General features: G+C 48.7%; 2 protein-coding genes across 2 annotated transcripts in view; one reads left to right on the plus strand and one right to left on the minus strand.

Annotated features, from left to right (window-relative positions):
• The window catches only part of SYT2 (synaptotagmin 2), a 371,992-nt gene that overhangs the window by 86,748 nt on the left and 262,595 nt on the right, over nucleotides 1–22,649 (plus strand). Inside the window, exon 3 of the mRNA XM_072137239.1 lies at nucleotides 13,970–14,142. Within this exon, the coding sequence (XP_071993340.1) occupies nucleotides 13,970–14,142 (173 nt within the window). The remainder of the gene's footprint in view (nucleotides 1–13,969; nucleotides 14,143–22,649) is intronic.
• LOC140118858 (uncharacterized) lies at nucleotides 15,163–20,846 on the minus strand. The gene is made up of 2 exons (XM_072137241.1): nucleotides 20,158–20,846; nucleotides 15,163–16,719 (listed from the first exon to the last, which is right to left on the minus strand). The coding sequence occupies exons 1-2, from the start codon at nucleotides 20,771–20,773 to the stop codon at nucleotides 16,124–16,126; spliced, it is 1,212 nt and encodes a 403-aa protein (XP_071993342.1). The 5' UTR covers nucleotides 20,774–20,846; the 3' UTR covers nucleotides 15,163–16,123.

Below are 22,649 nucleotides of genomic sequence, written 5' to 3' on the forward strand. Positions count from 1 at the left end.
CAGATTTAGAGAAACTGTTCCAGCTTGAGGTTGATGCCTTCTTGGTAGGTGCTGGAGCTGTGCTCAGTCAGAAAGGGCACAAAGGCCGAACGCTTACCTGTGTTTTTTTTCTAAAACCTTCTCTGCGGCTTAGAGGAATTACTCCATAGGTGATCGGGAACTCCTGGCTATTAAACCAGTCTTGGAAAAGTGGCACTATCTTCTGGAAGGAGCTCATCACTCGGTCAGTGTACATTCTGACCACAAGAATCTCCTGTACCTCCAGACTGCTCAGTGTCTCAATCCACGACAAGCCTGCTGGTCCCTTTTCTTTTCACATTCCTGTCAATAAAAAAGTCAAGGCAGATGCTCTCTCTCGTGCCTCTGATGTTATTGGGGAAGAACCGCGTCCTCAGCATATCATCCCTCTGGAACGGCTGGTTGTGGCCGCTCCAGTAGGGGCATATCAGCAGCTCCCACCTGTCTGACCTGCCCTTTGGAAGAACATTTTGACTTGGAGACATTGCTCTCGTGTGGCTGAGCAGCCTGGGGTGCAGCGCTCTGTAGCCCTCATTTCCCACTACTATTGGTGGCTGGATCTGGTACAAGATGTACTGGATTTTGTGGGTTCCTGCACCTCCTGTGCTTGTAATAAGCCATCATGCCTCAAACCCACTGGTCTCCTGATGGTGTTGCCAATACCCAGCTTCCTGTGGACTCACCGGACTAACCGACTGGTTCTCCAAAATGTCTTATTTTGTCCCGCTGCCAGGTCTGCCGTGTGCTCCTCGCCTTGCCAGCCTATTCTTCACTCACATCTTCCAGCTTCATGGTCTCCCCCTATTGTATCTGACCATGGGGTGCAGTTTGTTTCCCGGTTCTGGCTTTCTTTGTGCAGCTAACTCTAGGTGAAATTGGACTTTTCTTCAGCATATCACCGTCAGTCTAATGGACAACTCGAGAGGGTTAATCAGATCCTAGGCTATTATATCCGTCATTTTGTCTCCGCCCGACAGGACCACTAGTCCACTCTGCTCCCACGGGCAGGCCCCTAGAAGAAGCCGGGGTGACATGGCGAAACACTTGTCGGGACACTTATCACTAATCAATGTTCACAGAATAGGGACAATTAACTGAGGGACAGTGTTAGCATACATACCAATAGTGAGCCAGTCAGCGCTAGGTTCCTGCAGCTGATACAATTCATAGCACGTGTGAGTGCGCGGAGACTAGCTACAGCAAGCTGCTGTTGCACTGTGTCTAGACCAGTGATTTTCAACCTGTGTGCCGCGGTTGAGTGTGCCGCGGGGAAAGTTCCCCGAACTACGCTGCCCCTGTGTAGAGCTGCCCCGTATTTCTGCGCCCATACTTACCTCCAAGCCCCGCGTCGGCGATCCGCCCGTCTTCTGTAGCTCCTGCACTGCGCGGCCCTTGTCACGTGACTGACGCGCGTGGTGCAGGAGCTACAGAAGGTAGGCGGATCGCCATTAGGAGTGAAGGTACGTGGAAGAAGACATCAAGGGTAAGTATATAGGGTTATTATTTGTATAGGGAAGGCAGCTAGGGTCTTTTTTTAATTAGTAAAGGTAGGCTGGGGCTTTTTATTTGTTAAGGGAGGCCTTTAGGGCCTTTTAATTAGAAAAGGGTGGCCTCTGGGGCCTTTTAATTAGTAAAGGGGGGGCTCTAGGGCCTTTTAACTAGTAAAGGGAGGCCGCTACAGGCTCTTAATTTGTAAAGGGAGGCCTCTAGGGGCTCTTAATTTGTAAAGGGAGGCCGCTAGGGTCTTTTAATTAGTAAAGGGAGGCCGCTAGGGTCTTTTAATTAGTAAAGGGAGGCCGCTAGGGCCTTTTTATTAGTAAAGGGAGGCAGCTAGGGCCTTTTTATTAGTAAAGGGAGGCCGCTAGGGACTTTTTATTAGTAAAGGGAGGCTGCTAGGGGCAATTTATTAGTAAAGTGAGGCAGCTAGGGACTTTTTATTAGTAAAGGGAGGCCGCTAGGGGCTCTAATTAGTAAAGGGAGGCCGCTAGGGGCTCTTAATTAGTAAAGGGAGGCCGCTAGGGGCTCTTAATTAGTAAAGGGAGGCTGCTAAGGTCTTTTAATTAGTAAAGGGAGGCCGCTAGAGGTTTTTATTAGTAAAGGGAGGCCGCTAGGGGTTTTTTATTAGTAAAGGGAGGCCTTTTATGACTGTTTTAGTGTAATTTTGTGCTATTTTGGTTGGTGGTGTGCCCCAGGATTTTCTAAGTATAAAAAGTGTGCCGCGGCTCAAAAAAGGTTGAAAATCACTGGTCTAGACACATGCGGCGCAGCGCATCGATGCCAGCAAGGAATCTGACACAGCGCTCCACTGTTTCTTGATTCACACATAGAGGCATTGTGCTCTCAGGCGGCCTACAGAATACTGGCACCTGCCGCTGGATGATCAAAACGATATACCACTCTCCTCTTGTCCTCTTATAAAAAATTATTAAGAGGACATGGCATTGGATTACAGGAGGACTGTTCAAACTAAGGGGACCTCCTCCTGTATTACAGTCCCAGGCTTACAGTATATAGCCACGGTGACATTGATTAAATGTGGTTTGTATTGCCACACTGGAACCTCATGGTGTATGTAGATGCACACCAGTCTTGGTTATTTTAATATAAGAACAAATAAAAGTTACATTTTAAGGTGATACACTCACAACTTTTCCCTCTTCGCCAAAAACCCCCCTTCATATATACTTTAATCCTTTGGTGGTGCACATCGTGGGTATGAACACGCATCTACGCTCCAGAGTTCTCCTACAACTCCCTGTACTCTGCTGATGGCGCCCCTTTCCTTGTTGTGTATGGGAGACATCCATGTCCACACCTACTTCTCTCCGTGTCTGCTGATGTTCCTGCTGTGGAAGAGTTGGTAGAAGACCTTAAATCCATCTTTGAACAGACTCGTCAGTCTCTGCTTCGGGCGTCCGCCCGCACCAAAACTCAGGCTGATAAGAAACGGAGGTCTCCTCCCATCTTCTCTCCAGGAGATATAGTGTGGCTGTCCTCCAGATATGTTCGGTTGAAGATCCTCAGTTACAACTGGGTCCACGTTTCCTGGGACCGTTCGAGGTGTTACAGTGCATTAATCCAGTGGCGTATAGGCTCCACCTTCCTCTTACCATGCGCATCCCGAATTCTTTCCACGTCTCCCTGCTGATACCTGTCATCCTGAATCGATTTTCCCAGCAAGTACCTCCTCCTGATCCTAAAGGTGATTCTTCTGATGTCTTCGAGGTGAAAGAGGTCCTTGATATGAAGATCGTCAGAGGGAGACAATTCTATCTTGTCGACTGGAAGGGGTTCGGCCCAGAGGAGAGGTCCTGGGAACCTGAGGAGAACATCCTGGATTGTGCACTTCTTAACAGGTTCCTCCAGTCCAAGAAGAGGGAGAGGCCGGAGGGGGTACTGTCACGGGTACGGGTGCCCCTACGACCCATATCCCGGGTTGCAGACGCACGCGTGTGCATTACACTGCCGGATCCTGCCTGCCAGCCAGCCAGCTTGCCTGTCCTGGTCCACGCGCTCCCGTCCCCTAGGGCGCGCATGCTCCGGATCTGGAAAAGTTTAAAGGGCCAGCACGCCAATAAATGACGCCTGGCCAGCTTTCTTCCCTGATGAATTCCAACCCCTTCCTGTGTCCCCTACCGGATCGTTGAGCTTATGCCATAGAGTAAGGTCCCCTGCATTATCCCTGAGTATTCCTGCGTTCCTTTGTGTGTTCCTGGATTCCTGTTCCCATGTTCCTGTACCTGTGTTCCTGTTCCCGTGCTCATGTGTGTTCCTGTCTGTTCCTGTTTCCCTTCTGCCTGGACCTCCCGTTGCTGACCCCGTATTGGACTTGACCTTGCATCTCTGCCGCCTGCCCTGACCCTGTGCCTGAACTTGACCATGAGACTGTCTCCTGCAAAGGTACCTCGACATTGGCTGCCACTGCGGGCTAGTCGCACCTGTGGAGCGACCTGGTGGTACCCCTGGTGGTACGCAGCAAGACCATCCTGCTTTGCAGCAGGCTCTGCTGAAGACCAGGTGCCACTTAGATTCCGGTCCCCGTTGTTGGCTAGTACCCCCTCCCACGGAGGTCCAGAGGATCCACTGATCCCGAATCCTAACACTTATTAGTCACTACAAGATTGCATATATATGTCTAACCTGATAATGTTTAGTCCTTGTGTGCTCTTTGGCTCTTTTCCACATTGGGGCTCATTTACTTACCCGGTCCAGTTTCGATCCAGCGGCGCGTTCTCCGACGAGGATTCGGGTTCTGCCTAGGTTCACTAAGGTCCGTGCGGCCGATGTCCACCAGGTGTCGCTGCTGCGCCGAGGTTCGCCGGAGTTCACCTTCTTCTCCTTGCTGCATGTAAGTGCTGATCTTGCGACACAAATTATTTTTTAAATTCCGCGGTTTTTCTGAATCCGTCGGGTTGTCCGACGGCCACGCTTTCTGATTTCTGTTGCGTGAAAGCCGGCGCCGATGCGCCAAAATCCGATCCCATGCGCCAAAATCCCGGGGCAATTCAGGGCAAATCGGAAATCGGAAAGTGCGCAATTCGGACCCTTAGTAAATGACCCCATTGAGTAGACTGTTATCCCATAATGTGGGGGGAACTTAATTCCCCCTCCAAACATCGCAGGGCCATGAACCACCACCCTGATATTATCTGCCTCCAGATATCCATCTTTTACCGTTGGTGGCTAAACTAAGCCCTATTAGTAGACCCTAATATCCACTCACAAATAGAGGCCAAACTTAACTCCTTCTTATCCACTAATCAACCGGTGAATAGCTGCTGGTTGGGCAGTTTATTTCAAATGCCATACAAAAGTTTTCAGCGAAACATAGGAGAGAGCGCACACAGCTCGAACTAGAAAATCAGCCACACAGGCTGGAACTGGCAAACCAGCTCCAACCCACCCTACACCTTAATAAATGTATGACACCAAACTGCAGTTAAAAGCTCTTCTCGCAGAGAGAGGACTAAAATGGACACAAGCGTTATTTTACAAATACATGATGGCATAACACTTGCAACAGAAAGAAGACATTAATACGGTTTTACAAAACGGGAATTTATGTTGAATCAGTTTATTGAACAACGAACAGTGCAAGAAAAAAAACAAACATGTGTTACAATGCACTCAATAAAGCTAATGAAACAAAGCAAATATCAAGGAGTACAAAGTATAAATACAATTATCCAGGACAAGCACGTTGCTACGGCTCTATCTTAGTGAGGTAGCCTCTCGGGCAAGGCGGAATACATATAAGATAATTAAACCCTAAACAGGTATATAGGGAATAGTGATCCTCTCCCTACCCACCGAGGCATATTCCCCTCTTCCGAACCTGAAAGGGGCCAAGGAGGAGTCAGAAGGCGGTTATGAGCTGTTTGCCTGGAGCGTAACTATGAAACAAATAAGAATACTAAAATACGAAACAAGACAAAACAAGACGTTAGACAAAAACACTCAGGGAAGGACACGCAGGGAAGAAATCTTATCAGGAATAACCACTCGGGTCATGGGGGAACGGTGAGTGCAGATATTCCCGGTCCCCTGTAGCTAGGCTATCTGTGCCATTAGGGGAAAAATAGTAACGAGCATCACGTGGCCTGAGTTTCAAAGAGTGACCTAAAGTCCTGAGACTCTCTAAAGCTCATCCAAGGAGACCACACACGAAGGAACCTTTCGTGAGCTTCTGGAGATATTACGGCCAATTCCTCTATGCGAAAGACGTGGGACATTTCCTGGGCCCATTCGGCCATGGAGGGGCAAGTAGAGGAGCGCCAATGGCGTGGGATTACCGCCCTGGCTACGATTAAATAAAAGCGCAGAATGTCTCTTTTTTGCGCTCCAATCTGGCCAGGGAGCATCGACAAAAGGGACGACATCTGGGCTATCATTCACTTGTTTGCCTGAGATTCGTTGGTACGCTTCGAGCACCTGGTGCCAGAAAGGTTTCAGTGCTTCACAGCTCCACCACACATGTAACATGTCTCCCTTGCTGGTTCCGCAGCGCCAGCATGCATCTGAAACGGAGGGAAAGGCTAAATGCAGTACAGTCGGAACCCGGTACCATCGCGACACAATCTTATAACCCTTTTCCTGGGCTGAGCAGGCCGAGGACATCTTATGTATGAAAATGAAAGATTTGTCCCAGTCTTCCTGTGTCAGTGGAGTCTTAGAGTCATTCGTCAGGATGGAGTAAATTTGTGAAATGGCATGTGGAGGAGCTGACTCTAATCGGAACAACCCCTTAAAAGCTGTGAGAGAACTAGCGAAGGCTGCTTCATCCCCGGCCCTAACTATGAAGGACCGCAGTTGCGAGTACTCAAACCAGGAGCTACCCGTGTGACCCTGGCGCGGATTGAAGTCTCCATGAAGAGGCAGAGGGGAGCCCTGCAGGAGGTCATACATCCGTGGATCCTCAAGAACCCCCCAGCCTAAGAAAGACAACCTGGCCATTCCCGACTGGAGCGCCGGGTTACGGAAAATCGGGGTGAGTGGGCTATTTTCATGAGACAGGGACTATCAACGATCTCCACAAGCGCAAAGCATCCTTAAGCAAGGTCGCCTGAGGTGCAGGGGCAGGGAAGGTCCCCGACGGGACCCACGGCAAAAGTTTGAGGAGTGCCGAGGAGCACGTCTGCTCCAGCGCAACCCATTGCTTGGATACCGAGTTATATGTCCAGTCTAGCAGTCTAAGGAGTATGGAGGCTTGATGGTACAGTCTGAGATCAGGGAGGCCCACCCTCCCCATTGTCTTAGGTCTGATCAAAGTCTTCCAGGCTATCCTCGGTCGCTTGGATCCCCAAATAAATTGCATCATAGAGTGCGAAAAAAGCCCAGGGGTGGAAGGATTGGCACACCCTGAAAAATATACAAGAAGCGGGGAAGTACATCCATTTTTAAGGCGTTGATCCTCCTGAACCATGAGGTCATATGTTTGGAGGTCCTTTAATGTACGCTCCAACAAGGGTGTGTAGTTTAGGGCGTATAACTTTGTCAAATCAGTCGGAATCGTGACTCCCAGATATCCGAGAGAAGCCCGCCCCCACTGGAAGGGGAAGTTATCTTTAATGTGCTGTACTTCTGAAATTGGAAGAGAGATGTTGAGGGCCTCGGTCTTGGAGTAGTTGATTTTAAAGTCACTAACCTCGCTGTACTTTTTGAGTTCCTGAATGAGCGAAGGGAGGGAGATCCTAGGTTGGGATACATATAATAACAAGTTGTCATATAAGGCAGCCTTGCAATGTCTGGAGCCCATTGAAATCCCGTGAATGTTAGGGTTATTTCGAATGGCAGTTGCCAAATGCTCCATAACTATAACATAGAATAAGGGTGAGAGTGGGCACCCCTGCCTGGTACCATTTTTGATCGGGAAGGACCTGGAAAGGTTTCCATTGATCCTTACCCTGGCGGTGGGGCTGGAGTACAGAGCCATAACTTTTCCCATAAACCTGCGTCTTATTCCAATCTGCCTTAGAGCCGCCGCCATGAAGCTCCAGTGGACCCGGTCAAAGGCCTTTTCCGCGTCAATGGATACCAGACAGGAGGGGATGGATCGTGCCTGTGCATGGGACATCAGAAGGATGGTTTTATTCAAGTTGTCCCGAGCCTCCCGGCCAGGTATGAACCCGACATGATCAGTGTGTATCACTGCCGAATATCTCTGCCAGGACCTTAGAAAACAATTTGACGTCCACGTTGATAAGGGAAATAGGCCTATAGCTGCCCGGCAGCAATGGGTCTTTACCCGGTTTGAGCACTACACTTATGTGGGCCTCCAGGCTACTGTGAGGAAAACCGGAGACCGAGGACACAGCGTCGAAGACCTTAGCTAGCAGCGGGAATAGGAGTTCCCTATATTGTTTGAAAAAGGCAGGGGTAAACCCATCAGGGCCGAGGCTTTTACCTGCGGGGGTATCCTTAATCACTGCAGAAACTTCTGCTGCTTCAATCTCCTGTTCCAAAGATTCACTGACTTCTGGGGGCAGGGTGGGCAGGCCCGTCTCAGACACGTACAAATCAATCTGAGCTGTGTGGAGAGAGTCTGGAGCGTGTGCCTCAGTGCCCCTAATGTCATACAGGGAGGTGTAAAAAGATGCGACGCTATCGCACATCTCGTCTGGATGAAAAACATCCGTGCCCTTGGGGCCTTTAATTTTGGGGATATAAGAGGTCTGGGCGCGGGGGTGTAACAAACGGGACAATGGTCTACCGCATTTGTCCGCGTGATCGTACAAATAGCTCTGGAACCTAGCCCTATGTTGGAGATATTTTTGGTCCAGGAGGGACCGCAGGGATTCCCTGGCCCCTGACAACTCTGCCAAGTCGGCAGCTGTTAGGGAGGATTTGTGGCGCAGTTCCAACTGTTGGATCTGCGTGGTAAGGGCCACAATCCGTACATTGTTTTCTGACTTAAGGCGAGTGCCATGGCGGACAAAGATATCCCGCAGATTCCCCTTGAGGCGTTCCTAGCTCTGAGGAATGTGTGCCGACCCGTCCCCCCCCTGGTCACCGGTAGCGGAGGCAATGCACTCCCTGATCTCTTCCGTGCAAACAGAGTCCCTGAGGAGATTGTCGTTCAATCTCCACCTCCATGGGCAGTGACGGTGCGTTGTGGCTCAGGATAAAAAAATCTATTCTGCTATAGGAACTGTGAGCCTTTCAACTGTCTTAAAAGCCCAGAGGGGGTCTATCCCTGGCATGGTACACAAATAGCATTATGGCACTCCTGGTTGACCCTCCTGGGGGCCCCTGCAGTGCATCAAGATACGATACATGCCATCATTCTCCCCCCCCGAGAAGGTCTAAATGAAGAGAAGGAACCAAACACCTACCCTACCAATGTCATGGCCCGCCCTTGCCCCCCCCTCCGGCCCGGTCCTCGCCTGGCACGGCGTCTGGGGGGGTCTCCCATGTTGAGGAACGGCCCCCTGCTGTGGAGGAACAGGGAGGCCCAGCCACTCCGGGATAGCGGGAGGAGGGATATTTAATGCTGCAGCCACGGCAGGAATCTCCCCGGGATGTCTGATGACAAATCTGCGATCCGCCTGGCGGATCTGGGGGCGAAAAGGAAACCCCCAGGAGTAGAGTATGTTTCGGAGCCGCAGCTCTTCTAGAAAGGGCTTCAGCGCCCTACGTTTTAGTAAGGTCAACCTAGACAAATCAGGTAAAAGCTGGATACGGGATCTTTGGAATGTAATATCTCCAGCTGATCTCGCCTTAGACATAATTGCCTCCTTCAATTGATACCGGTGCACCCTGCATATGACGTCTCTTGGCTGCTCAGTTGCAGCCGGTTTGGGTTGTAGTGACCGATGAGCCCTGTCTAATTCTACAGGCGTATCTGCTGGAACTTCCAGTATGGAGTTAAACAGCTGACGTAGAGTGCTATGGAGATCAGAGGTTTCCACCAATTCGGACAGATCTCGAACTCTAATATTGTTGCGCCTCCCCCTATTCTCTGCATCGTCCATTTGGTCGGTCAGTAGGTGGAGCTGTAGGGAATGAGAGGCAATGGTAGCAGCCTGTGCCTCAAGACGGGTGCTAAGATCATTTTGGGACACTTCAGTGGCCGTTACTCGCGAGTCAAGCTGCTGGACTTCCTCCCAAACCGCATGTATTTCAGCGGTGAAAGACGGTTCCAACCTGGCTACATAGCTTTCCATGTCATCCCTAGTGGGAAAGGTATGAAGATGGGAGCTGAGGGCACGTAATTCAGCCAGGGCACCAAAATCCTGGGACCGTGTGACCCGTTGAGGCTCAGACACTCTATCCTGGGAAAAGGGCATATTAGATGCAGAATGGCCAACAGAAGCCTTCGCGCGGTATTGCCCCGATTGCCCCGAGGGGAAAACCGCTGATGACATGGGGGAGGGACATGGAGTGTGCACAACAGGTGTCACCGACCATTCTTCCCCGGTGTCCGACCAAAGAACGGGGGAGTGGGGCGCAGATGGCATCGCCTCCCCTACCTCCAGCCACTGTGGATCATCCTGACCCTTATTCCTCCCCAGCTGGAGCTCCTCTTCCTCAGCCCACAATGGCCCAGCTGTACAGGGGGAAGAAGGCTCATGCAGGGGCCGCTGAGCTGACCCCGAGAACTCCCCAGGGACCTCCACTAGCCCAGGGGTGTGCACCGGGGGAGAAAGGTACAAGGCCACACTTGGCCCAAGAGGTTGGTGCTGGTAAACCTTCCGCTGTGGCCCCTTCACTGGGACCCGTGGAACAGCATGAACCTGGGCCTCCACATATAGGGTGCAAGCCCGGTGGATCCCTGGCGTGGGCCCCTCAGTACCTGGGGAGATGCGGCTGACCTCCATCTTTGCCCCCTGCTGCGGTGGGTGGATGCTTGAAGCGGAGGTCCCCTCCGCTGGCGCATCCTTCTCCGTCTTGTCAGGACTGTGACTCTGTGCATCGGGTCCCGAAGCGACTTCCTCCTGGAGACCGGCGTCTGTGGAGGGTGGCGGCGGGAAGCCCGCTTGTGCTGCGGAAGTCCCCGCCATGCGGGCCTCCGCCATCTTGGCTGCGTGTCGCTGGGGCAACGCGGCCTGTTCCTCCGCTACCGGCGCGGAATCGGTGCCATCCCGGGGCTTCAGAGGAGTCTCGCCATCGGCCTGTCTGTTTTCTGCGGGGCTAGCTGCGGTTCCTGCCGCAGGGTCGGATCGTTGGACGGGGTAGGTGGCCGCGTGGCGCACACCGCCGCCATGTCGGTTAAAAACCGACTGATGCCTCGCGCCGCGGCGCGATTCAGGGGTACCGCTGGGGTCCGAGTACCCCCCTTTCTCTTTGCTCCCATCTGAAATTAACTGTCCCACCGGATTGGTTTGGATAGCGGTGCTAAAGTGGGGTTCGGGCAGGAGAGGCTCTAGTGTGGCCACGCCCCCCAAAATGGGAATTTATACTTGTTTAAGCAGGGTGTAATGTCTTATGTTATCTTTGCGCAATAGCTTATGCTTGGCTATTAAAATAACACCTCTGGTTACTTTTCAATCCAACTTTTAATACAAGAGTTTCATACATTTGATAGGTTACTGATCAGTTCTTAATGCATACTTTACATAGTGTATATTTGCTATTTTACACACCTTTTCTAATTTTAACACATGGCTACTTTAGCTAGTGAAATTTCAAAGAGTCAGGGTGTTTTGCACGCAGCCAGGCACCATTAGAAGCACTTAAAAAGAAATATTTTTTATATCCAGCATATCTTGGAGGAAGCTGACATCTTCTTTATCACTCTATGCCTCATTTGCCCAGCCCAACCACTCTAACATAGAAAGCTTTCTTCACTTAATTAACGTACCATCACTCCCATCAACAGCAGCAGCAGAAGAGACTCTCTTGACAACAATCACTGATGAAAAAATTATACAGAAGGTAAAATATCTTACACTGGGCAAATCCACAGGCCCTGACAGCGTCTCAGCCGCTTACTATAAAAAAAATTCCTCCACGTTTTCCTCTCAAATATTCGATTTTACTGCAACTCTCTTCTCTGGAGCAAACAAATGCCCCAACATTTTTACTTAGCGTATGTAATGATAATTTCAAAGACAAATAAAGACCCTCTCCAAACCAGTAATTATAGAACCATCTCTCTATTAAATTTGGACTTAAAGCTATTAACCTCCTTCTTAGCCCAATGCATGCCCAATGCATGCAGGGCTGCCTCCTGTCACCAGCGTTTTAGCTATGGAAGCCTTAGACGCAGCGATACAGGTTAACCATGATATCCAGGGCTATTCCACTACCCACGACACCTATAGGGACAGCCTTTTTGCAGACAATTTGCTCCTGTCACTCACTAGTCCCCATACGCTCCTTCCGAACCTTCTGCATTTCATTAATAACTTTAATACTGTTTCGGGGCTAGAGGTAAACATGGATAAGTCAGAGGCCCTCTGTCTACATATCTTACCTAGGACATAGGGAGCCCTGGTGGATTCCTTTGGCTTCAAAATATGTAGTTTGATTAAACTACGTCTTATACTTGGAGTATGACTCATAGATTGATGCTGTTCCACTGGAACTATCATTAGCTACCATTCCCTTATTCCAGGCCTCTCCTTTATTATGTATGAAATATATTTTAGGTGTGGTAATTATTTTTATAGTATCATAGTATATAAGGCTGGAAAAAGACACAAGTCTATCATGTCCAACCTTTAAGAATTAAACAAATGTTTTTTTCCCATAACCCATGATATCTTTGCTCTCCAGAAAGACTTCTAGGCCTTTGAACATTTACATAGAGTTTGCTATAACAACCTCCTGTGGTGTTCCATATTCTCACAGCTTTTACAGTAAAGATTCCTCGTCTATGGCAATGGTAGAACTACCTCTCCTCTAGGCTTAAGAGGATGCCCCCTTGTCCTGGTCACTGGCCTAGGTATAAAAAGATCTTTGTAGAAATCCTTGTACTGCCCGTTCCGGTATTTGTACATTGTAATGAGGTCTCCCCTCAGATGTCTTTTTTCTAAACTGAAAAACCCCAAATTTTGTAATCTGTATATTTAGTTTAGTCCCCAATTCCCCTTATAATCTTGTTTGCTCTCTTCTGCACTCGTTCCAGTTCTACTATGTCCTTTTTATATACTGGTGCCCAAAACTGTACACAATGGGGCTCATTTACTAATGGCCCTGTGGACTGCACTTTCGTCGGACATCCCGACAATTTCCATTTTGCACAGCTGGGACAGGGATTTAAAAGGGGTTTTTGGATTTTGGAGCAATTGCCCCGGCTTTCATGCAACACAAATCGGGGGTCGGGCTGTCGGACGATCTGACGGATTTGGACAAACTGCAGGATTTAACTTAAAAATTGTGTTGCAAGCCATGCACTTACATACACTGGGAAGAAGAAGGAGAACTCCAGTGGACTTGATCGGGGAAGCTACACATGCAGGATATCGGGCGCACGATCTTCATGAATCGCGTCAGAGTTCAGCCTTGTCGGACAGTCCGGATCGGGGATCGAACAGGGATGGGGTAAGTAAATGTGCCACAATATTCCATGTGTGGTCTGACCAGTGATTTGTAGGGGCAAAACCATGTCCTTATCATGAGAATCCATTCCTCTTTTGATACATCCCATAATTTTATTGGCTTTAGCAGCAGATGCCTAGCTCTGGTCACTAAAATTAATTTCACCATCCACCAATACCCCCAAGTCTTTTTCAGCTGCAGTTTTACCAAGAAATTGGCTGAACATAATTGTACCTTTATGTTTCCATGGCCCAAGTGCATAACTTTAGATGTATCTACATTAAACCTCATCAACCATTTCTCTACCCACTCCTCAAGCTTCCACAAATCACTTTGTAACGCTAAACTATGAGTTGAGTCTGAAGTGACCATACTGAACTGAACTGCTTGTTCAAAGGTAGCTACAACCTGAATGACCCCTGCATTTTCAGGATTTTGTTCTTGTCTGTTTTATTTATTTTTGCTCAAATAAATATGAGCCTTTTTTAACAGAATCTTGAGTGATGACTTTTATAACGGCCAGAAGAACGCACATCTACGGCTCATTAAAATAATTATAAAAGTTGACTTTAGAAGGAAGGATAACAAATATAAGATTACCATAGTCATAGGGCTGTAGCAAGCGATGAAGCAGCACTCCGTAATGATAAAAAAAAGTGATTTATTCCACCATCAAACTGTTGTTAAGAAGACCTGCACCCGACTTCTTATGCACACAGTGCTGCTCTACATTGCTTGACTTTACATAGTCATAAGGTCTATATATATGAGTACCGGTATGTGTTCCTTGTTTATCATGCTTTATTTTCATGGTAGATTTCTCTTTAAAGCACTTTTGGTAAATCTGCCTGTGAAGAGTGATATGATAAATTAATGAAATCAGTCATTGATTCATGTAAAAAACTGTTTTATTTGGCTAATATGACTACAAATTCTGATTTTGTTTTCACCATAACTTTTTTACTTACAGTGCCTCCATGGGCCATTATAGCTATAGCGGTGGTAGCTGGGTTATTGATCATCACTTGCTGCTTCTGTATATGTAAGAAATGCTGCTGCAAAAAAAAGAAAGGGAAGAAAGAAAAAGGAAAAGGGATGAAAAATGCACTGAACATGAAGGATATGAAGGGATCTGGCGGGCAGGTAACAAGTTACTTTATATATGGCTTAACCATAATGTCCACTAAAAACTTGAGGGTGTGGTCACATGGTGCGTTCTTGGACCGTTCTTGAGGTGTTTTGAACGTTTTTGCATGTTTGGTTGGTTTGAAACAGTTTTCTTCATTTCTGGTAATGAAAGCAGCTGTGTTAACATTTTCACTGCTGTGTACACTTCCAGAATTGAAGAAACACTAATTCAAACCAGCCAAACACATGCATTACATGCAAAAATGCATACGTATTAACCCCTTAAGAAGGCAGGGTTTTTCAGCTCATTTCTTGCACTCCACCTTCAAAAATCCATAACTTTTTCATTTTTACGTGTACAGAGCGGTGTGAGGGAAAAAAATTCCGAATGTGGAAAAATTGAAAAAAAGGGCATGTGCTTTCTTGTGGGCTCAGTTTTTACGACTTTCACTCTGTGCTCCAAATAACACCTCTACTTTATTCCTTGGTTCGGTACGATCACGGTGATACCAAATTTATACAGGTTTTTTTTAGTTTTAATACATTTTCAAAAAAGAAACAAATGTGTAGAAAAAAGAAAAAAAAATTGCCATCTTATGACGCTAATAACTTTAATTAATCAACCTTTTCATTGCTACCATTTTGAGGACTGTGTGACATTTTGATCACTTTTTATTAGATTTTTTATGTCATGTAAAAAGGTGTAAAAGTCGCATTTTGGACATTAGGGCGCCATTTTCCGTTTTGGAGATCACTGCCGGCAATAACCGTTGTTATATTTTGATATTTTTTACATTTTTGAAACTTTTTTTTTCTCTTTATTTACTATTTCTTAGACCCCCTAGGGTACATTAACCCTAGATGGTCAGATCGTTCCTACCATATGCTGCAATACAACTATATTGCAGTATATGGCATTTTTGCTTATGATTCATTGTAACAAATCTGCGGTAACCATGCAGCCTCGGGACTGTAGGGACTTAGCAAAATAAACCATGATGTTAAAATCTCCGCTCTTGACCCAGCGTTTCCACAGGAAAAAACGCCATTTTCACCAAACCGAACATTAAGGGAAACCACACCGTGCTTGTTGTGGGTATGTGGGTAGGCCACAGCTTTATTTTATAATTAACCTTGAATTTAATAAATAACAGTATAAACTTCAAAACCAACGACCAAAAAACACAAAAATTTCTGCCCATACGGGCCCTACGTTTCTTCTGAAACAAAACCTTCGCCCGAATGGCGGCTGCTGGCCGGCAGACATCATGAGGGCACCTCCGTTTTGCCTTCGGGCATGTGACAGACCGCCAAAGCTGTGACTTCTGTAAAAGAAACAGAAACAACCGGCAGAAAAAAGGAATTGACGAGAAAAATACCTGAAAGAAAATTTTAAACCGGAGGGCAGGGTGGGTGGGAGACTTCACACTCTCTGGGTTGAGGGTAGAAGGAAAGAGGCCCCCTCCACGTGCCCACATAACTTATAAACCACCGGGGCGGGCCCCCATAGGCCCGCCCAAACCTCCCCTTGAAGAGGGGGCCAATCGCTGCAAGAGCACTTTTTAAAATTAAATCTCCACCCCCCTACAGTCCCCTGCCCCTTCTCTAAGTGATGTGGGGCTAGTGAGACTGTAGGGACTTAGCAAAATAAACCATGATGTTAAAATCTCCGCTCTTGACCCAGCGTTTCCACAGGAAAAAACGCCATTTTCACCAAACCGAACATTAAGGGAAACCACACCGTGCTTGTTGTGGGTATGTGGGTAGGCCACAGCTTTATTTTATAATTAACCTTGAATTTAATAAATAACAGTATAAACTTCAAAACCAACGACCAAAAAACACAAAAATTTCTGCCCATACGGGCCCTACGTTTCTTCTGAAACAAAACCTTCGCCCGAATGGCGGCTGCTGGCCGGCAGACATCATGAGGGCACCTCCGTTTTGCCTTCGGGCATGTGACAGACCGCCACGGAGCAGCCCTCTTTAGAAAATACTAAACCCGGCTGCGACCCCCCACACGGCCCAAGGCAATAGCTTTTTCGGCTAATTCCTGGAGACCTAACAAAAAAATATCTGTGCCAATTGGGTTAAGGTGAACACCGTCCCCTATCAGCAGGTGACGGTTGTCCCCTTCCAGATCCTTGTGCCGGAAAGAAACTCCTCCAAGCGTTGCTACATGCTTGGAAATTCTTATATTTAAGCTCTTGCGAGCCCTCTCAATTGCCACATAGTCTCTGGCACCCCTCCAAAAACATCGGGGAATTATTTCCGACCAAGCAAGCACCACCGAATTAAAAAAGGAAGGAAAACGGGACAGGTCTTGCTTCATAAGTGAAACAAGTTCCCCTAACTTGACCTGCCCCAAGTCATTTCCACCTGCATGAATAATCAAGACCGCCGGCTCCCGACAGACCTGACTAATCTGCACCACCTCGGCAAGGACTTTAGACCACCTCATCCCGCGGGACCCGCGCCAGTGCACGCGTGCGTTTGGAATTCCTAAATCCTGACCGCATGGCCGAACCGCCGCTCTCCGCTCAGCCCAGTGCACGAAAGAATGGCCCACTATCCAGATATGGTTGATGGGACCTGCAAATATAACAGTTAGACTAAGGAATACAAAATTATTATTATTTTTTTTTTTTTTTTTTTTTTTTTATATTTTATTAATTTATATATAATATGATTAAATCTACTATAAGAGGGTGAAAATTAAAATAAGGGGTTAAGGTCTGGGCGAATATAGGATTTAAAGCACTCGGATTTCCACCGACCCAGATGCTTTATAGCTTCAGTACTCATACCGCAAGAGTGGGCAGTGGTAGCCGCACCGATGCGGAAAGAGTGGGTCCCAAATTCTGTAGGGTTAAGCCCAAGATAAAGAAGGGTTCTTTTAAATACGGAACTAAATTGAAAACGTGTGAGAGGAGAACCTGATTCATGTATAAAGAAATTATCAAAACCCTCTGGCCTGCAACGAGCGTAATTACAAACGTGAGTAACGGGGCAGGGGACAGATCCCATTGGTAAGATGGATATCCAAGTGCCTCGTCCAAAGGTATCGTTTTTTGAATAACGAATCCGAATTTTGACCGAAGAATGGGCAAGGATAACGTCGGAACGCAGCAAACCCCCTTGTTTTTTCCGGCTAAAAGGGACTAACTCGCCGATGCGGAGAGCACCAAAAAAGGCAACGGAAAAAGCCGCTTTAAATAAATATGCCTCAAAATTTGAGCTACAGATGCTGTCCACGACTTCACGAATCCGCTTCAGCAGAGGAAGGGAAACCGGCCGCCGGGAATCCTGCGTGTGACGCTGGCGCTTCCACCCTTTTAATAATTGTTTTATCACAAACGTCTTTGTGACATCCGGCCGATCATGTAATTTTAACATAAACGCTATTCCTGCTAAACTAGCCTTTGCCTTGTGAAAGGATGCCTCTTGGTGTTTCAATGAGACTAGAAAATCTAGGGTAAATTTGAGGATAGCAGGTTTCTCCACGGGTAAGTAACCGCCAGAGACAATAAGCCATTGCTTCCACGCTGCTGTATATTTTTGCCAAGTGGATTCAGACAGTGAACTTCTTATTAGCTGTTGCAACTGCTCACGACCAGGTTCCATAAGCACTGCGGGCATTCCGTCCCCGCCACGTCCGCTGACCCGTGGAGCTCTTTGAATACCTGAAACTGGGAACGAGACAAGGCATTAGCCATGCCGTTCGCAGGATCAGTAACGTATCGTGCCCTCAGCCAAATGTTTGACTGAAGGCAGCGTAGCACCAAGTGTCGAAGCAGCGCAAGGACCGGGTAGGAGGAGGAAGAGAGGCTATTAAGGGCCTGAACCACTGAAATATTGTCTGACCAAAACCTTATCCTATTATCCGCCAAGAGGGGGCCCCAAAGTTCAATCGCTACCACCAATGGGAATAAATGCAAAAGGGTTAAATTATTTGTCAGACCCGTGTTTAACCACATGGAGGGCCAATCACTCCTGCACCAATTTGAGCCATAAATAGAGGCGAAACCGTGAGAGAGGGAACAAGCCGTGAAAAGGTTTAGTGAGGAGTTATCCTTCTCAGCCTCTTGGAGTATGCCCGTACCATTAAAATCCTGGAGAAAAACCTGCCAGACTGACAAGTCCTCCCTCAGGGGATTAGTAACCCTGATAAAATGGTTTGGATTACAAGTGCCTTTTGTAGCTAAAGAGAGGCGGCGAGAGAAAGCTCGCCCCATGGGAATAACTCTACAGGCGAAATTTAGCAGTCCCAGGAGGACCTGGAACTGATGCAAAGTGGCTTTTTTCTTCCCAATAAGTGACTCAATCTCTTGGCGGAGTCTGTACACTTTTTCTTCTGGTAATCTAAAAGTCATATTTTCCGTATCAAGCTCGATACCTAGGAAAGACAATTTGGAAACCGGGCCGACCGTCTTGTCGGCGGACAAGGGGACACCGACAAACCTCATTAAAATTGTGAAGGTTTCCAACAAACGGGAACAAGTGTTGGTGTCCCGTTGACCGACAAACAAGAAGTCGTCCAAGTAGTGAGTGGTGGAATAGATACCCGTCTCATACCCCAGGAGCCATTCCAAAAACGTGCTGAAAACCTCAAAGTAGTAGCACGAAATGGAGCAACCCATGGGAAGACACATATCATAGAAAAAACGGTCCTCGAGGCAGCACCCCAAGAGATGATAACAGGTAGGGTGAACAGGCAATAACCTGAAAGCTGATTCAATGTCTGATTTAGCCAAGGACGCTCCTGGGCCAGCCTGTCTGACCAAGTTAACCGCCCTATCAAAGGAGACGTAAGAGACAGATGCCTCCTCCTTTGATATGGCGTCGTTGACAGAGGATCCCTTCGGGAAAGAGAGATGTTGAATCAGCCTAAATTTTCCGGGTTCTTTTTTGGGGACTAGGCCAAGAGGAGAAATTCTAAGGTTTGCAAAGGGTGGTTCTGAAAAGGGGCCAGCCATTCGGCCTAAACTAACTTCCTTAAGAACTTTCTCAAGGGCTAAAGACGGGTTCTCCCGCACCGACACTAAATTGCTACATTTGAAAACCGCCGTAGTGGGATGGTGCGGGATATAAAAACCGAAACGGAAACCTTCTTCAAGAAGGTTTGCCTCCCGTTTCTTTGGGTACAGACTTAGCCATGGGCTTAATCTGAGGACGTTCACTGGCGTTCTCGGGTTGGGGGACAGGGTTTTGCTTATTTCGGCGGAAACAGCGCAGGGCTGGATGATTGCCCCCGCAGATCGAACATTCGTGCCTAAATTTGCACGAAGAATAGAACCTGCAGTGGCCCTCGTTGTATAACCAGCATGCGCCGGTTGACTTGTGAGAGGAGGGAGCCGGCTGCTGCGATGTCCCTGTGGGGGTCCCAAGAAAGGGGCGTTGAGAGCGCTGCGCCAAAATAAGTTGAAGCCAAATATCTGTGGCTCTAGAAGCCCAACCTATACTCTGATTGTTTGAGAGGCAGCGACGAAATTCCTCGTCATACCGCCACCAGGCTGTTCCCCCGTGTATCTTAAATGCACTAATAATTGTGTCCAGGTAAACGAAAAGATCGGGGGCTGTGGCTGGAGACTTCTGTGTTATGATGTGTCCCATAACAGCAAATGCCTGCAGCCAATTATTGAAGGTTTTGGACACTTTAACCTTCTTTTCCGATCCCTTTTCAAAAACTCTCTCCTTATCAACCGTCACATGATCGACATTTAAAAGTGCCCAAATATCTACGAAATCACCCTTCTTTATTTTTTCTTTAACTTCCTCGGACACGTGCGTACCTAGGGGGGATACTGCGCAAAACATTGTGTTTTTTAAAAGTCGATCCCGACCCTGGATTATCTAGAATTTGTACTCCCGTGGGACCCCTAGGGTGTTCCTGACTACCCGTGGGACCCCTAGGTTGTTCCTGACTACCCTCGAGATGTGCTAAAAAAGATTTTACTGCTGAAATCATGTCTGTGTTGTTCCCGTGTGTGGAGGTAATGGCCGACCAAGAAGGAAGGCCACTGGACTCACCCGATGCTGTCAACTGTGCTGGCTGGGCCGACGGGTTGATCTGCGGAGAATGATGCGAAGGTGTAGGCGATGTTCCCTGGCCACGGTCGGATGACTGGTGATTGGCTGCTGATGCTTGCCTTTCATTGCGGGAAATTGATGGATGAGGGGCGGATGATGTTGGTCTTTCGTAGCGTGAGCTTGCCGGATGAGAGGATGCAGACGCTGGTGATGCTTGGTGACGATTGCTAGTAGCAGATCGATGAGATGGAGATCTGGACCTTCTGGAGCGTTTTGAGCGGTAGCGTGAAGGTTCGCTTTCGCGGCTGCCATGCATGCGATCGTGGAAGCGCGCCGCATTACGGCCGCTTGAACCAGAAGAGGAGCTTGAATAACGGTCGTGGCGGTAATGATGCTTCCTACGGCTGTGACCTGAAGAGGAAAACTCGGAGCCAGTATCAACGGTATAGTCGCGGTACGGCCTTCGAGGGTACTTTTTGCTGCCATGGCGATGAGTATGTGAAGTGGGGGTGGCCCTAGGCTCCCTAGGTAGTACTGGGGTAACATCAATAGTTTGGAGTGTTACATTGAGAGATGTATGGGGGGAGGGGGATCTGCTCCCTCTGAAAGAGCTCATTGCAGAAGGAGGCTGCGACACATTATGCGACACATAGGGGGAGACAGAGCTCACTGCAGGAGGAGGAAGCGACACATTATGCGGCACATAGGGGGAGATAGAGCTCGTAGCAGGAGGAGGCTGCGACACATGAGGGGAGAGAGAGCTCATAGCAGGAGGTGGCTGCGCAGCATGAGGGGAGAGCACCGAAGGAGAAAGGTGAGCTGCTGCCTGATGGCTATGGGACAGTGACCTGGTGGATACTAGGGGTAGGGGTGGGAGGGCAGTGGATCTGGACTTAGGGGGGGGAGCGGGGGGGTCGCGCGGGGGGGGGGGGGTGCGGGGGAGGGGGGATTGAAGCGCATGGCAGCGCTGCTTACCTTGAGGAGCGTCAGGATCTGTCCCACGCTGTTCTTGTCGGTAGCGGGAGGCAGCTCCCGCACGTGGCGCCGATGCTCTTTTCTTCAAAGCCGAGCCGCGCCGCCTGCTTGCAGATGGGGACCCGGGGCTGAGACGAAGCGGAGGCCTTGTTCTTCGCGCGGGCCTCCCGCGCTCGCTGGCCAGCAGCTCCCCCGATGTTCCAGTGGCAGGAACAGGTGTCTGTGAGGAGCTCTGGGCTGGAGGAAGAGACAGGGTAGCGGGCCAGCTATTGATGACGTCGGGAGTGGAAGCTTCAGGCGCACGCTGCTGCTGGGCATCCGATGCAGCTGCGCCCCGCTGTAATAACTCCTGGAGCCATGCAGAACCCTCAGAGGCAACGCGCTCGAGCACCTGGGTCTCGAGTGAGGACATCTTCAAGGGTGGAGGTAAGCTAGGAGGGGGTCTCAGACTTCACACTCTCTGGGTTGAGGGTAGAAGGAAAGAGGCCCCCTCCACGTGCCCACATAACTTATAAACCACCGGGGCGGGCCCCCATAGGCCCGCCCAAACCTCCCCTTGAAGAGGGGGCCAATCGCTGCAAGAGCACTTTTTAAAATTAAATCTCCACCCCCCTACAGTCCCCTGCCCCTTCTCTAAGTGATGTGGGGCTAGTGAGTCTGTCATGGCAACCGATCGCCGCCCCCCGATGACGATCTGAAGGAAGATGGCAAAGCCCATGCGCCGCCATGCTTTCAGTGCTGCCGACGACTTTGACGGCGGGAAGGAAGAGGTTAACACCTGCGATCAGTGCAAGCACCGACCGCGAGTGATAGCGGTGGGTCTTTGTTTCAATATGCAGCAAAGCCCATCTCTGTATGAACAGGGCTCAGCCTGTGAGCCCTCTTCAAACGCCCTTCTTAGCTCTGCGGCGGATATATCCTTTGCAGAACGTGAAGGGGTTAAAACACACCTAGAACTGTCCAAGAATGCACTGTGTGACAGCACCCTCATCCATGAAATTGAATTGAAACAAATGAAGTAGTAATTTAAGTACTTGTATTGTAGTCATTTTGTAATTGAATGTAGTCATTGTAATTGAATGTAATTGAATGTAATTGAAGCGATGTCACACTGAAAGCCCGAGGCCCCTTTTACACTTGGGTTTTTGCAGAAATTGCATTGCACTCTGACCCATTGGGGCACATTTACTAAGGGTCCGCACGGCGCATTTTCGTCGGGCTTCCCCACTATTTGCGCCCATTTAAATGGGGTTTTTGGCGCATGCGATCATATTTTGGCGCAATTGCGCCGACTTGCATTCGACATAAATCAGGGAGCGTGGCCGATGGACAACCCGACTGATTCAGACTAAGCGCGGGATTTACAATTCAAAATGTGTCGCAAGACAATGCACTCACATACACCAGGAAGAAGAAGGTAAACTCCGGCGGACCTCAGCGTGGAAGCAACAGATGCTGGAAAGTGGACGCACAATCTTGAAGAATCGCGCCGGACTTCATCCTCGTCAGAGAACGCA

Source organism: Engystomops pustulosus, chromosome 2 (assembly GCF_040894005.1).
Source record: "Engystomops pustulosus chromosome 2, aEngPut4.maternal, whole genome shotgun sequence".
Lineage (NCBI taxonomy): Eukaryota > Metazoa > Chordata > Amphibia > Anura > Leptodactylidae > Engystomops > Engystomops pustulosus.